The sequence below is a fragment of the Carcharodon carcharias genome, chromosome 13, assembly GCF_017639515.1.
Source record: "Carcharodon carcharias isolate sCarCar2 chromosome 13, sCarCar2.pri, whole genome shotgun sequence".
NCBI classification, from domain to species: domain Eukaryota; kingdom Metazoa; phylum Chordata; class Chondrichthyes; order Lamniformes; family Lamnidae; genus Carcharodon; species Carcharodon carcharias.
In genome coordinates this window covers 18,287,753-18,302,303 of record NC_054479.1, presented here as the reverse complement: position 1 = coordinate 18,302,303, position 14,551 = coordinate 18,287,753, and the positions used below count along the sequence as shown (strand labels likewise).

Sequence of the window (14,551 nt, the reverse complement as noted above, 5' to 3'; positions counted from 1 at the left end):
GCAAGTTATGATCTGGCGTGCACTACCTGAAAGGGTGGTAGAAGCAGATTCACTAGTAAATTTAAAAAGGGAATTGGATAAATACTTCAAGGGGAAAAAAAAATCACAAGTGCTATGGGGAAAACTGGTAAGTACCAATACGAACACAATGTGCCGAATCGACTCTTTCTGTACAGCATCATTCTATGGTTCTAATGTGTGAAATGTGTGCTATGCACACTCTGAGCAATATCAATTGGGGATCCAGCCAAAAAGGGAGCCCAGAGATATGATTCAATGCTTTCTTGTGAACCAGAAGGGGCACTCCTGCTCCTCCTGTCACTTCAAAACCTGGCTTCAGTGCCCCAGGGACCACAGTTTTTCTGGTCTCCAAGTGATGAGGACCAGCCCTGAAAATGGACCAGCTCCAGCCAAGACTTTCCAGCAGCTGGCAGTTATATTCTGCCATCTACCACATAGTATCAACACTCTCTCAGATCAGGTACAGCACCGGTTAGGTGCAAAGCAAAGTTGCTGTGAATCTCCATAACAAAGTGCTTTAACCCAACCCTTTCTATATCAGTGTGGCATTTTTAGTTTCCTATACCACTCGCCCTTGCAAGCTTTTTGAGTGCAGAATTAGGCACAATTTTAACTCTGCCAATTATTAACTGGGTTGATATATATTGAAACTTTTCTACACAGGCCATTTAAAGTCAACAGAAAAAAAAAGACTTTTGTCCTATCAGTTTATGACATTTTCAGAGTTTTGTCTCAGATTTAAAGCACCAGTGTATTAATGAATTGAATCCCCCGCTCCCCTATTACATTTATTTAATTATAACCCTGGTCTGATTTGAAATACAATTGAATTTTTCAGGGAGGGGCATATGTTGTCAAACTGATGGAAGACTTTGGATCAGGTTCCTGTCTTATTGCTGTGGTGTTATTAGAATCCATTGCAGTGTCTTGGTTTTATGGTAAGAGATCCACTATCATATCAGTTCCTCTGTTTGGTTAACTGAAAGTAGGAAATGAAGCAAAAATAGGTCACTAGAAATTGGTTCTCAGGCAGCCTGGCCTCATCTGAATATTCGGGGTGGGCAATGGGAGGATTAATTACAGCCCTCATGTAAGTCCTGGGATGGTGAGGAGAGCAGCAGGGAGAAGAGTACAGTGGAGCTGGGAGGAGTCCTCCTGGTCCACATTAAAAAACTTAAAAATATGCATAACTTGTTGGTGGCAACTGCATGGGCACCTGGAAAACGTGAACGAAGCAGGCCCCATTCAGGAGCATGTCGTCTGGCACATCGGTGCTTTGACTGGTGTTAGGCCTCTAACTGACACATGCATGAGGCTTAACACCTGTTTAGGTAGCTACCTGGAATGCTGAAAGAATGGACTCGCTGAACTTTGCAGTCGGCCAAACACCTGTGCAGACTGGATGCAGGCCATTCAACTACTAAATTGGTCAGCATGATGAAAATTTTGCACCGGACAATTGGTGCAATCCCAGTGAGTTAACACCTCCAAGACCAAATCACTGAGAGAGACAGAGAATGTAAGCCACTTAACTAGAGAGCGAACATAACCAAAGAGCAAGAGCACAAGAATATCATTTTAAAATGGGCTCCATATGGTATCATAAACCACTAAATTAAATTTAAGTGCTTTATTTTCACAAGATCCTAAATGTCAGCTTACTTTCGATGTAATCATTTCAACCAATATTTTTTATATAAAATCATTATTATGGATGACTAACTTTAAATGTGGCTCTGCTGATTGGGAAGGCCTCTGGTTTGATCACCACTTTAAGCTGAGTTAGCTGGTCTCAGCTTGGGTGACAGTATGGATGCTGCAAGTGACCTCAGTGTAGGCCACAGAATGGTAAAGTCAGCTGGGGTTCCCAGTACTAATCTTGCTCTCGCAATCAATTGCAGTGTAAATGCACAGGGGGGCACATAGTTGTGATTCCCCTCTACAGTTGAATAGTCTATGGATGCTCTGTCCTTGGTCCACATACAAAAAACTGCCATTCTGGTAAGGTAACAGAGGATGCCTGATGCTTGTAGATTCCTTCAGTGCTTAGAAAACTGGGAGTTTTAAAGGGTTTTAGGTGTACAGTATATAAATGTTCTAATGGGACAGAAATTCAGGTGAAGACAAATGAAAATTTGTATTACATGTAAAGGCTTTTATGTAAAGTGATTTGATATGACTTTCACATTTAATAAGTAACATTTTACATTGGAGCATGAGTGCAAACCCCAGTTGAAATACATGCATATTACACATGTATAAAATTAAAGTATATACAAAGGGCATTACCACTGCTTCAAATATACGCCAAGAAATATTATTGACCTGAGAATGCTATAAGATTATAATGTCAGTATTTTCACCAGCTGTGACAATGTCCCAATTTCTGTCCTTGATTTACATGCAGGTGTCCAACGATTCTGCAGTGATATCCAGACAATGTTGGGTCTCTCACCAGGACTGTTTTGGAGAGTTTGTTGGGTGGGCATCAGTCCTGCCTTCCTAGCTGTGAGTAACAAGCCTAAAGCAATCCGTTGGTTTGTAAATCAAAAGGCAGCATATTTCTGCTCGTTACTAAAGGCCATTCCTCCTGTAGTATCGATGATATTATATCGATCACCTCCAGGACAGACCACATTCATAGTGTTAATAGCTTCACAAGATAGATACAAAAGATATGAGAGAAGCAGGTTTGTTGTCGACATGCAGCAGGTTGCGGATGGAGGAGGTAAATGTAGCGTGATTATAGCCAAGCCCTGCATATTCAATGCACAATCTTCAAGCTTGCTCGTGTTTGTGTGCCAAAATTTCTCAGCTTTTCAGGATGCTCCAAAAGGATATGCCAAATGTGGGGCAGGGTGGGAGAAGTCTAGAATTTGGTGCAGGTCTTGGATCTTCCCGTTCTTCCCAAAATGAAAGATTGTGGTCGAGATGTATGCACTTCTTGAATTTCTCCTTGTCAGGAGAGGGAATTCCATCTTCTTTAGCACCAATGCAAAGTGGGCCTGTATCCTGCAGTCACATGTGCATGCCATCTTGGCAGGACTGGGGTCCACAACTGATTGTAATTGTTTTCCGAGCCGTAAATCAAAGTGCAAAGTGCCACTCAGAAAGCTCTGGTTTCAATGGTGCAGAATCCCGAGGGCATTTTAAATAGCATAGGTGTCCATCATATGATTTTTATATGAAAGGACGCTTCTCTAGAAATGGTGCTAGGGTCAAGGCTGTGCCTCTGGTGTGAAACAGGCATCTACTCAGCCATTCAGAAGGGTTCAGTGTACACCTTATCCCAACATCCTTTTTGTTTAGGCCTTTTTTGTCATTTGCATAGCTGGATTACTCTTTCCATAAGTAGCATTCTGCCATGTCTGGTTAATGTAATCCAGACCTAATAGTTAACCCTGATCACAGTGAATTGCTTAATGGTAGGTGCCAATTACATCTTCTGTACCTCAGGTGTCAGAATTATACCATTAAATTATGTCATACAGCTAAGTTACAATTCCAAATTTATTTACACATGGATTAATATTCTGAAGCAAAGAAATAGTAGTTATACAAGAAAATTATCAATATGGTAGTGTAATGGTTATATCATTAAAAGATCTAGACTGACAATCCAGAGAACAAAGTTCAACACCTACCCTGACAGCCTGAGAAGTTGAATTCCATGTTTCAAAACCTCTTACCAGTAAAGGCGACACCAGCACTGTTGGGATTGTTTTAATAGGCTCACTAATGTCCTTTGGGAAAGGAAGCCTGCCTCCCAATCCCACTCCAATGTGGTTGATTCTCAACAATCCAAGCAAGCCACCCAGTTGCATCAAACTGCTCAAGAAGAAATCCCACATCCACCTTTACAGGGCAATTAGCAGTTGTAAATAAATGCTGCCCTTGCCAGCAATGCCCATACCTTAAGAATATAAATATTCTAAAAATTGGATTTAGTCTACAAGTAGTTAATACATTCATTTTTGAAAGCAACTTCTTTGGTTTCTGGGCATGTAACAATTCCTTTCAACAATTGCGCTGAACCTTCTCATACGTTGATGAATGGGCTGCAATTGAACTGCGTCTTTCAAAATAAGAGGTAGAATGTGAGTTATAAGCATCGAGGGAGCTTGAACAGTCTCTTCCAGAACTGCTGACAAATGGACTTTCATTCATGGCCTTTATACCTTCGAACACGTAACTGTCAATCAATCACAATTAATGGAACACTGCCAGAAAATCAATTACATGTAATGCTAATGAGAAATGAAACAGATATTATCTAGGGCTTAAGCACCTGTTAATGCCCTTGCACAGTACACAGACCAATTTACACCTTCATCTTAATTGATTTCTGATCAATATTTTTTCTTTCTCATAGCCTGACTGATGCCTATCATTCTGCATCTAGTAAAGTAATAGCCTGGATTTCACATCCTAGTTGTTCTGTACTGTGTAAAATTATAGATAGAAACCCCCATCTGTCCTAAACAATCGCAGCTGTTTTTTTTAACCCTTTAGTAACCTACTCACAAATCCATTCTATACGTTGTTCACTTGGTGAGGCAAATGTCAGTCCTAAATGTAACTTTTACTACTGTCCTTGACCTACTGCGTTTAACAAAGTTGTGTTGACAATTTAATTTTTCTCTACCAACTCATGCACTTTACAAGATCCCATCTGAGTTTCTTCCTTTCAAGGATTAAAAACCCCATATTTTCCCAGTCTTTCCTTATAACTCAGTCTTTTGACGCTATGGATTAATGTTGCAGCTCCTTCTGTGCCACACCACCTTGATGGTTTGAATGGTTCTCTTTGTTGTCATAAAACATAATAACCTGGAAATCTTGCTGTGAAATATCATTATATGGATGCTTTGTTTGTTTTAAATGAGTTATAACACCTACCTCAAATAGGTTAAAATAACAGGCAAAGAATTTTTTTGATGGGATTGTTAAACATTTGTACAGTAATTTTCCACAAAGCGATTTCCAGCATAATGCAGACTAAAGTTTGTATCCAAGCTGAAAATAATCTGCTCATGAAAATAAGGTCGTTTCCAAAAGAGCTGTTTAATACGAAGATAGAAAGCCATTCAGTGGGCAGGGTGAGGTTGCTGGGATATGGAGCCATTCGAAAGGATGCACAGTGAATGAAGAAGCATTCTTAGGAGGCAAATTCCTGATGTTTCTGTTTCATCACATAGCAAGGCTTTAAAAATCTTTGCTAGTTATTTAAATCATTGTTATACTTCCGTTTAAATTTACTTAATTCATTTACTAGTCATTCAGAATTGTTATGCTCTTCACGATCACAAAGTCACAACAAATAGTGGAACGCAATCTAAAAATGGTTAGGCTTCAGCCTGCACGTTTTGTTGAAGGGGAAATGAGACAGCATCACAAGGTAAATTTTTAAAATTCTTTCTTGGGACATGGGCGTCGCCAGCATTTATTGCCATTGCTGGTTGTCCTTGAGGTGCCGGTGAGCCTTCTTCACAAACTGCTGCAGTACCTGTGGTGAAGTTACTGCAACAGTATTGTTAGGTGGGGAGTTCCAGAATAGGGATGAGAAAGCCTGTTCCTAGAAGTTCCTCGAAGTCAACACAGTCCCACATCAGAGTTTATAATGGTTTCTTAAATGATTACAAGGTTGTGATCTCCACTCCTCTATGTGGATATCCACTCTGTCCCCACCAGGTCACTCCTCTAGGTGGTCAATCTAAGCATGTCATTGTTGCCAGTCTAGGAACAGCCCAGGCAATTCTGCTCTTTGTGTGAGAGAAGTGGCCCTAAAAGACGTTAAAAAGAGATAAAATTGGAAAACCCCAAGCATCCGCCATCATGTAAGAAAAAAAAGGATTGTTTATTTGAACCAGACTTAAGATGTCCATTTTCTATCTGCTTTTCAGTTCATCACAGTGAGTTCACTTGTGTATCAGCCTCCTCTCAGTCTATTTGGCTATGACTATCCGGACTGGAGTGTAACAGTTGGATATCTGATTGGAGCTTCATCTTTTATGTGGATTCCGATATACATGGTGTATAAACTGGTATGGACCCCTGGATCTCTTAAACAGGTAATAACACTTCCCTTGTGCTCTCTTTATATCAACATAACTATTTTCTTTTTGTATTTAACAGAACATGAATGTAGAATGTGTGTGGGTAAAAGGGAATGAGTTTTGAGCTTGTTCATTTGGAAAAGTTAAGAAAGCAGTTTCATTGGAGCACATGTAGGACTGTTTCTCATCCGCAAAACCTCACACAGCACATTTCCTTCTCTTGTACCCATGAGTTGAACAGATAAGAAGCCAAGGAGCAGAAACTGAAACATGGGGAAAAATTCCCCCCCCCCCCCCCCCCCCGGGGGGGGGGGGGGGGGGGGGGGTGGTGGAGTGCAGGAGCGGATGCGGACAGGTGCGCCTCCAATCGGTGCCCCCGATTGGTGGCGTGCTGCCATTTTACTTGGGTGGGCCAATTAAGGCCCACCGAGCGTGACATCTGCCAGGAAGCGCTATGCACTCCTTTTGTGGGTGTGGGGGGGGGGGGGGGAGGATTCCGTCAGCCAGGAGTGTGCTCTTTCACACATGCGCACAAAAGAGCGCACAGATCTCCCTGAGGCTAAGTGCGGCCTCAGGGAGATTGACTCGGAATTGAAACTTTTAATAGAAATGATAAAAAAAATTTTCTGACATGTCCCCTTTGGTGACACTGTCACATGAGTTGGGCCATGTCCATAACTTTTATTGAAAGATTTGATAAAAATTTAAAAACCCTCATGAAACCTCACCCGGCCCATGGATGAGGTTTGATGCTTTTTCCGAAGCCCGCCAGGGCTCCCGGCCTGTCCGCCAGCCTTAAGGTTGGATGGGCAGGTCCATCGATGACCTTAATTAGTTTTTCAATGGCAATAGGCTATTGACAGTCGGCGGGCGTGCAACTGGTGCCCCCGCCAACCTGAAAATGGAAATGATGCGGGGTGACATCGTGAGTTCCACCCGACGTCATCCCATGTCATTTTACGTGTCAGCGAGCGGACCCTGCCCCCGCTCACCTGCCCATGGAATTCAATCCTTAGCTGTTTTCAAGGTGCTAGGTTGAGATCTGGAAGTAGATCGCTCACATACATCCACGAGGAGGAATGGTACACGGCCACAAGGCATTTAAAAAGCTGGGGAGAGAAAAGAAAATAATAAGGGAGTGATCATTTTAAATCATCAAATAAGAAGCCAAGGAGCAGAAACATGGGGAAAAATTTTCCCCCCATTGTGGGGGGAGGGTGAAGTGCAGGAGCAGGTGCGGGCAGGTGCGTCTCCAATCGATGCCCCCGATTGGGGGCTTGCCGCCATTTTACATGGTCGGGCCAATTGAGGCCCACCCAGCGTGACGTCCGCCAGGAAGTGCTATGCACTCCTGTGTGGGTGGTGGGGGGGGGGGGCAGATTCCCTCAGCCGGGAGTGTGCTGAGACATGTGTAAACCTCTTTGATTTACACATACGTTACAGGTCAAGTATCCTTGGGGCTGATTGCATATCGAATTTCAGATCATTTCGGTTTTTGGATACCGCATATAAACTCACATTACAATAGCCTATGTCTAGGTCAGCTATAGTCTAAATTAAATAAAATGGCTAGAAATATAAGATGTATCACTGAATAATAAATACAGGATATCTGTAATAAGTTTCTTTTTGTCATGCTCGCCACAAAAATCACATGTTAAACAGTGCAGACAAACAACTAGACATCCCACGCTAATCGTCTATGAGGTTTAAAAAAAGTGCAGTGTTTGGATGTGGTTGGTTTTCGGATTTACAGATAAAGGATACTCGACCTGTAGCTCAACATGTACAACCAATAATTTACAAAAGTTGCCATCTTCATGGAAAAATATTTGGAAACTGTTTTAATCTGTTCAAATACACGTGAAGTGGTGATATAAAAATAGTGATATCTTGAACTGAATTTTTGTGCTCATGAAGGTGGGGGATGTCAATTCTGGGGAATGGAATGCAGTGTCACCGTGAATCCTAGGTCCACGTACAAAATAAACTTCCTTCTGCACTCTCATTAAAAATTTTGGTGAGGCATAATGAGTTAATTGTGAGGGAAAAATCCCTCTACTCTATGGCAACAATGGGCGGAGTTGTCCCAGATTTGCACGAAGTTGTTTTACCCGCCTGCTGCAATGACAGCTTTTCACACCGTATCGTCCCAAATCCGCCGCATTAATTATGCATTCCCGGGAAACACACTGTTCCCATGGTGGGCCGGCTCTCATTCGCCCGCCATGCTATCACCTCACCGCTTCATCGCGCTGGGTACAATACTTAAAGTGCAGCCATGCGTGCACATCTCAGTGCGCTGAGCTCAGAGCTACTGCAGGGAAGATGTCCACGAAAGGTAAAAAGACCACAGCCCCCAGGTTTAATGACGTGTCACTGGAATGCCTTTTGGATGCTGTGGAGGCCTGTTGCAATGTCCTCTACTCCTGCCCTGGTCACAGGATGGGCAGTGGGGGTGACCAACCAGCCTTGGGAAGTGCTGGCAGCAGTGGTGAGCGCCAATGCCCTTCAAAAAAGGACAACCATCCAGTACCGCTACAGGATTAATGATCTCCCCTATTCCGCCAGGCAACTCACACACTCACAAACCCATCGCACATCCACAGGGCCCTACTCACTGCCGATTCAAGAGACATCATCATTCATTCTCTCACACACACCTTCATTGTCCTCACCCCATCCATGGGCCACTCACTACCCATACAGGCCAGGCATACTTATCATCTGGCCTGGCAGGTGTCCTGCTCACACTTTCTCCATTTCTATTCATGCAAGACAATTGGCACACACAACAAGAGGGAAAGGACACAGAGGAATGGAGGAATGCCTGAAATCAAGGTCCTCACAGGCTTTGAAAACAGAGCCATCCAGCTGGCTGGCGATGATCTGGACCATTCCTGTGCTGACGGTGAGGTCAGCAGTGCTACACCAAGTGAGGATCCAGCAGTGCAACATCCATCAGACAACCATGCTGTGAATGATATGTCCTGTTTTACAAGCCACTTCCATGCACTAAATTTATCCCCTTGCTTCCACAGGCACATCTGGGAAACAGCCGACAGAGGTCATGACCCAGGGTCTCCAATCAAACTGCGAAGAAACCTCTGAAGAGGAATCTGAAGGCACTGTCCTTGAAGTCCCATCACAGCACTCACCCACACCCTCAACCAGCACAAAGACACACACCTTGGTGGGATCTAGGTTTACAGTAGCCTCGGGATCACAATCTGGTGAGCACATCGCACTGTCTGATCCACAGCAGGTGACAACAGGGACTTCCAAGGTGTCCGGCATTCGGAGGACTGCTGAAGGCCATAAATTTGCTGAGTCCGAGTCAGCTGACAAGACTCTGGACCCGGTCATGTCACAGTTGCTGGAGCTGCAAAGACAAGCTAAGGAACATTAGGAAGAAATGTCCGCTACACTCCTCAGATTGCAAGGCACGATGGAGGAGTCCATCCACCTTCAGGCTGAGGTGATAGCGCCAGCATGCCAATGCGCCAAGGTCAACACTGGTAGGATGGCAGCTGCTATGGAGACCTTAACCCAGGATGTTGCTCCTGCACTGCTCTGTGGGCTTAGCTCCATCGCTGATGCCATAGTTGGCCTCCAACAGTGTGTAAGTGAGAGGGGTATGGAGCAGTTCAATCTTACTCCAGCCATCCCTTCTCCTTAAGGAGTCAGCCAGAGGCCCTGGGCACCCAGACGGAGAAGGATCAGCAGGTGTACCCTCTGGAGCCATACCAGGTGACTCCGGGAGTGTTCGGCCCATCCGAATGCCTTCTTCCTGTGATCTCAGCAACTCCAGTTCCACAGGTCAAGGAGATGAGCTGGCTGAGGAGATGGAGATTCTGCATGTCTCCTCCGATGAGGATGCCACCGACGGGGAGGAGGGTGAGGAGGTCCTCGAAGGTGATGATGACGGGAATGAGACCCTCGCACTGGCCAGACGAGGTAAGCACACTCGGGAGGCCCTCATAGCTGCCAGATTTGTGCAGGATGATGATAACATGCAGTGAGGTGACACCATAGATCCTCACGTTGCATCTACGAACGTTTGACTTCTGCGCGTATACCCTCTGTGATAAGGCTCCTGTCATGGAGATGCAGTGGAGGCCCTAATGGTCACTCGATTGCAAGAGGATGATGACGACACACAGTGAGGACCCACCACAGATCTTCACATAGCCTCTGAGAAAGTCTGACTCCTCTATGGCTGAGGGCAGCTCGCTTGCGCTCTGTGATCAGGGTTATATCATAGAAACGCAGCCATGAAACTTTAAAAGCGTCTGAACTGTTGTCCACCTTCAGCACCTGACCTCTTCAGGAGCTGGAGCGCAGCTTCACTGGTCACAGATACCGAAGAGATGGGGGCCAGCCCCACCTAAAAAGGTGCAGAGAGCACACAGAAAGAATGACGGAATTCTGTGACACCTGCCCACAACATTCTGGCAACAATGACAAGCACCATCGAGGTGCAGGCGTCAGTAATGTGTCCAGGGAGTGTGAGGCCGGACCATCATTTTGGTCTGAAGGCTACACTGAACATAGGGAAGAGGCCTTGGACTGAAACACCTGCCTTTATCTTGTGTAGATAGGTTTAACATCTGAGTGACAAGAACACTGCTCATCAGAACAAGAAGCCATAGGCATGGAGACATCATTGGGAATTTATTGACAATAATGAACAGTGTATACAAGTGATTAACACTGTGCACAGGCTGTGCAACAACATCATCTTAACTTTCCTAACCCTGCCGCTACATCTTGGTGCTCCCCTGACATCCACAGCGGAGGTGGAGGCAGCCTGCTGACTGCTATGCCCTTCCTGTGATGACCTTGGCGGGTGATTCCTGGAGGGCTGAGACCTGCATTCAGGGTCCTGCTGTGTGGTAGATGCAACGTGAGGATCTATGGTGTCACCTCACTGCATGTCGTCATCATCCTCCACAAATCCAGCAGCCATGAGGGCCTCCCAAGCATGCTTACCTCATCTGGCCAGTGTGAGAGCCTCATCCCCATCATTGTCACCTTCAAGGATCTCCTCACCCTCATCCCCGTTGGTGGCGTCCTCATTGGAGGAGACCTCGAGCTCCTCCATCTCTTCCTCAGCCAGCTCATCTCCCCATTGCAGCACCAGGCTATAAAGGAGGCAGCAGACGACGCCGATGTGTGACACCCTCTGCGGACTGTATTGCAGGGCACCACTATACCTGTCCAGGCACTGGAACCTCATTTTCAGCATCCCAATGGTCTGCTCCACCAATTTGCAAGTTGCAGCACGAGGCTGCATCTGAGGCTGCTGCACAGGTGTCATCAGCCACGGCCCCTGCGGGTAACCCTTGTCCCCGAAGAGCCAACCCTGCAGCTTCTGTGGACCCTGGAAGACTCCAGGGACCTGTGACCAACTGAGGATGTAGGAGCCATGCACACTCCCTGGAAACTGCAAGCAGACCTGCAGGACGGGTTTGTGGTCGCACACCAGCTGCACATTCAGCGAATGGTATCTCTTGCGGTTGACATAGTTGACCGCGTGTTGTGACAGAGATCTGAGTGCCATGTGTGTACAGTCAATGGCATCCTGCACCTGTGGGAAACCCGAGATCTGGGCAAATCCAATCGCTCTTGCATCCTGGCTGCACTGGTCCCGGGCGAAATGCACAAAGTTGTGTGCCCTCGCAAAGGTGGCATCTGTGATCTCATGGATGCTTTTGTGGGTGGAGGCTTGTGATATCCCACAGAGGTCATCTGTGGAGCCCTGAAAGGAGCCACTGACATAAACAATGAGCACCGTGGTCACTTTCACAGCCTCTGACAGTGGATGCCCTCCATGTCCCCGTGGTGCCAAATCCTGCAGTAGCTGGCGGATGTGACCGACCTGTTCCCTAGACATGCGCCGTCTTTGACAACACTGGTTGTCGGTCATCTGCAGTAGGTGACATCTATAGACCCTGGGTCTGGCTAGGCACTGACCAGCGACAGCTCACTGTGGCTCTTTGGCAGTGTGTGCGTGAGCCCCAACTGCCCCTTCTTCCAGAGAGTGCTGCTCCTCCCTCTGCAGAGCCAGGAGCCTGATTCGCCCTCTTCTCCGTCGACTTCGCTCTCTGTAAGCCATGAGGCATACAGCTAGGTCACCATGCTCCATGATCCTGATGTGCTCCTCCTGCAGGATGAAAGAGAGAGATGTGTGGGTTAGCATGTGTGTACTAAGAACCTGTCTTAGTTAAGTCTGAAGGCCCCTTAATGCATCCCAAAGAGTGCTGGCTACCACTTGGATGGCCAGAGTTTAGTGCGCTGCATGGCTGCCCAAAACCCCACCCACCTCCACCCCACTCCACCCAACTGATTGGCGGCAGCTTCGTCCACTGAACTGCTCTCAGCTCAGGCACAGACGTTCTGCTAACCCGCACTGCAAGACTGCGCTGTTAGCTTGAACCATGGGGGAGACTAGTCCAAACTGGGATGCTGACATGGCAGTGGACTGTGAGCTCCTCCACCAGTGACTGCTCCATGGCCAGCTTTAGAAAGGAGATTGTATAACATGCCCAGTCATCCTACCGTTCTTCAGTCCACTAAAATGCTCATTACTTTGCAGTCTGTGCCTGAGGGGTGAAACGCTCTGGAGAATTTGGAGGCACTTTGATGCCTCTGCGTTACTCAAGTGGGCAGAGAAGCTAGAGGCACAACTCTAATCATATCAATGTGGCTGTGCCTGAACTGTCTCAGCTGCAGAGGAAAGGTCACTTTATACAAGGTGTCCCTAATGTGTGGCTGCTTCCCTCGCTCACAACACTCACCCCAGCCCGCATGTGCTCATGCGCTACCTTCAACTGCAGAGCAGCCCTTACCACCCTATCCCCCCCCAAGTCACCTCAGCCACAGGGCAGCCCTTGCCCCCTTCCACAACGCACCTCAGCCTTGAAGTCCAACAGGCGACCTGGGCGAGCGCTCCATAATGTTATTGTGTACTCACCTCCGTGTTCCCCTCAAAGTGCAGCCTGCCAAGTGCACGCCTTTTGTCTGCTGTTGTGAAACTCGTCAGCGTGATTGTGGGTGGACTCCAGCGGGCTGGCCTTAGAATGATATGCTGATGCATTACAATGAGGTTTCCGATGTCCAATGGAGGGAAACGCAGCCCACCATCAGCAGGCAAAGCAGACGATCACAAACTGGTTTCACAATTTTTGGCCTTCTCGCCATATTGTCCACTCACGCCTTCAAACATACCCGATGCCAGCAGGCACGGAAAATTCCAGCCCATGTGTTTTAAATTCAAACTTTGATCAGAGCCCCCTACTGATGTTTCAGCTTCCTCCATTAACTATCCACGTGGTCTGTCTGAGTGAGAGTTGGCAGTTTAGTTCTGTGCTACGTCTTTCTTCATTAGGAACTGGATCGAGACTATCCAAATGGGCTTATTGTAGAATGCTTAAGAAACTGGAGATTTTCAACCCATCAATCTGATTGGAGTCAAACTCGATTCATAGGTGGCTAATTCATCATATTGTCCAATTATGTCCAGTTATTTTTCCCACTGAAACGCCATTCATATTACCAGTGTTTTATATTTGCCATCCAGTGCTCCCACTGTAAATGCCTTTCGAGATTCTGCACATATGCCGCTCTGCACAAAGTTCTATATTTAAGAAGCAAGACGCCTTGTCATTTTTAATGTGACAGTAAATATTTTCTTTGTTCACACAGCGCTTGGCAGTCTGCATTCGGCCAGAGAAGACAATCAGAGACCAGAAGCCTGATTCACTCTGCATGAATACTATCCCTTAACTTCTTGTACATATTGTGTGTAGAAACTTGACTTTGGGATTGACATGGATTTTTTTTTAAATCTGCGTGACATGGAAAATGGAGAAACAAATTGTTACCACACTTAAAACATTCCATCTTCAGCAAGAATACAAATGTGAACTGGATTAAGGAATTCTGCAGAAGCTTCAAGTAAAGAGTTTTGGATATATACATATATATATGTAAAATATATAACCTCATTATCGGTAACTTATATAGATGGAAAGACCCTTCACTTTGTTCCTTTGTAATTCTTATGGGTGCAAAAAAATTCAAGAAAGACTGCTGTTATGAAATTGCTCATAATATTTTGCTAACTCACCAGAAACTGCTACTGAAAATTTTTGATTTATCAATTAAGTAAGCCAAATGTTTGAGATTTAAGTTAGTTACAGTCACAAGAGCTAGTACTCAAAGTACCCTTTCTGTAAAGAGATGTTAAAGGATCATTTGTAGTCTAGAGTTTAAAGGAGACCGTTTGCTGTTGGGGCAGCAGTACTTCCAGTGACCAAAACTTGCCCTACACCAGATCGTTTACAATAAATATTTTTGAAGACTTCTGTTCCTATCTAGAGGAGAAATCTTTGTTTTACATTGAGCCACCATGTTCCTCACTGTGGAGGCCAGATATGAACTCATTCTGCAGGCACAACTGATCTCAACGG

At 45.6% G+C, this 14,551-nt stretch overlaps 1 protein-coding gene across 1 annotated transcript in view; it reads left to right on the top strand.

The window, feature by feature from the left end:
• Window positions 1–13,865, top strand: part of slc6a4b (solute carrier family 6 member 4b) — a 44,508-nt gene extending 30,643 nt beyond the window's left edge. The window contains exons 10-13 of the mRNA XM_041203031.1: window positions 860–959; window positions 2,429–2,529; window positions 5,925–6,092; window positions 13,785–13,865. Coding sequence (XP_041058965.1) covers window positions 860–959; window positions 2,429–2,529; window positions 5,925–6,092; window positions 13,785–13,865 — 450 coding nt within the window. The remainder of the gene's footprint in view (window positions 1–859; window positions 960–2,428; window positions 2,530–5,924; window positions 6,093–13,784) is intronic.
• Window positions 13,866–14,551: the final 686 nt, after the last annotated feature.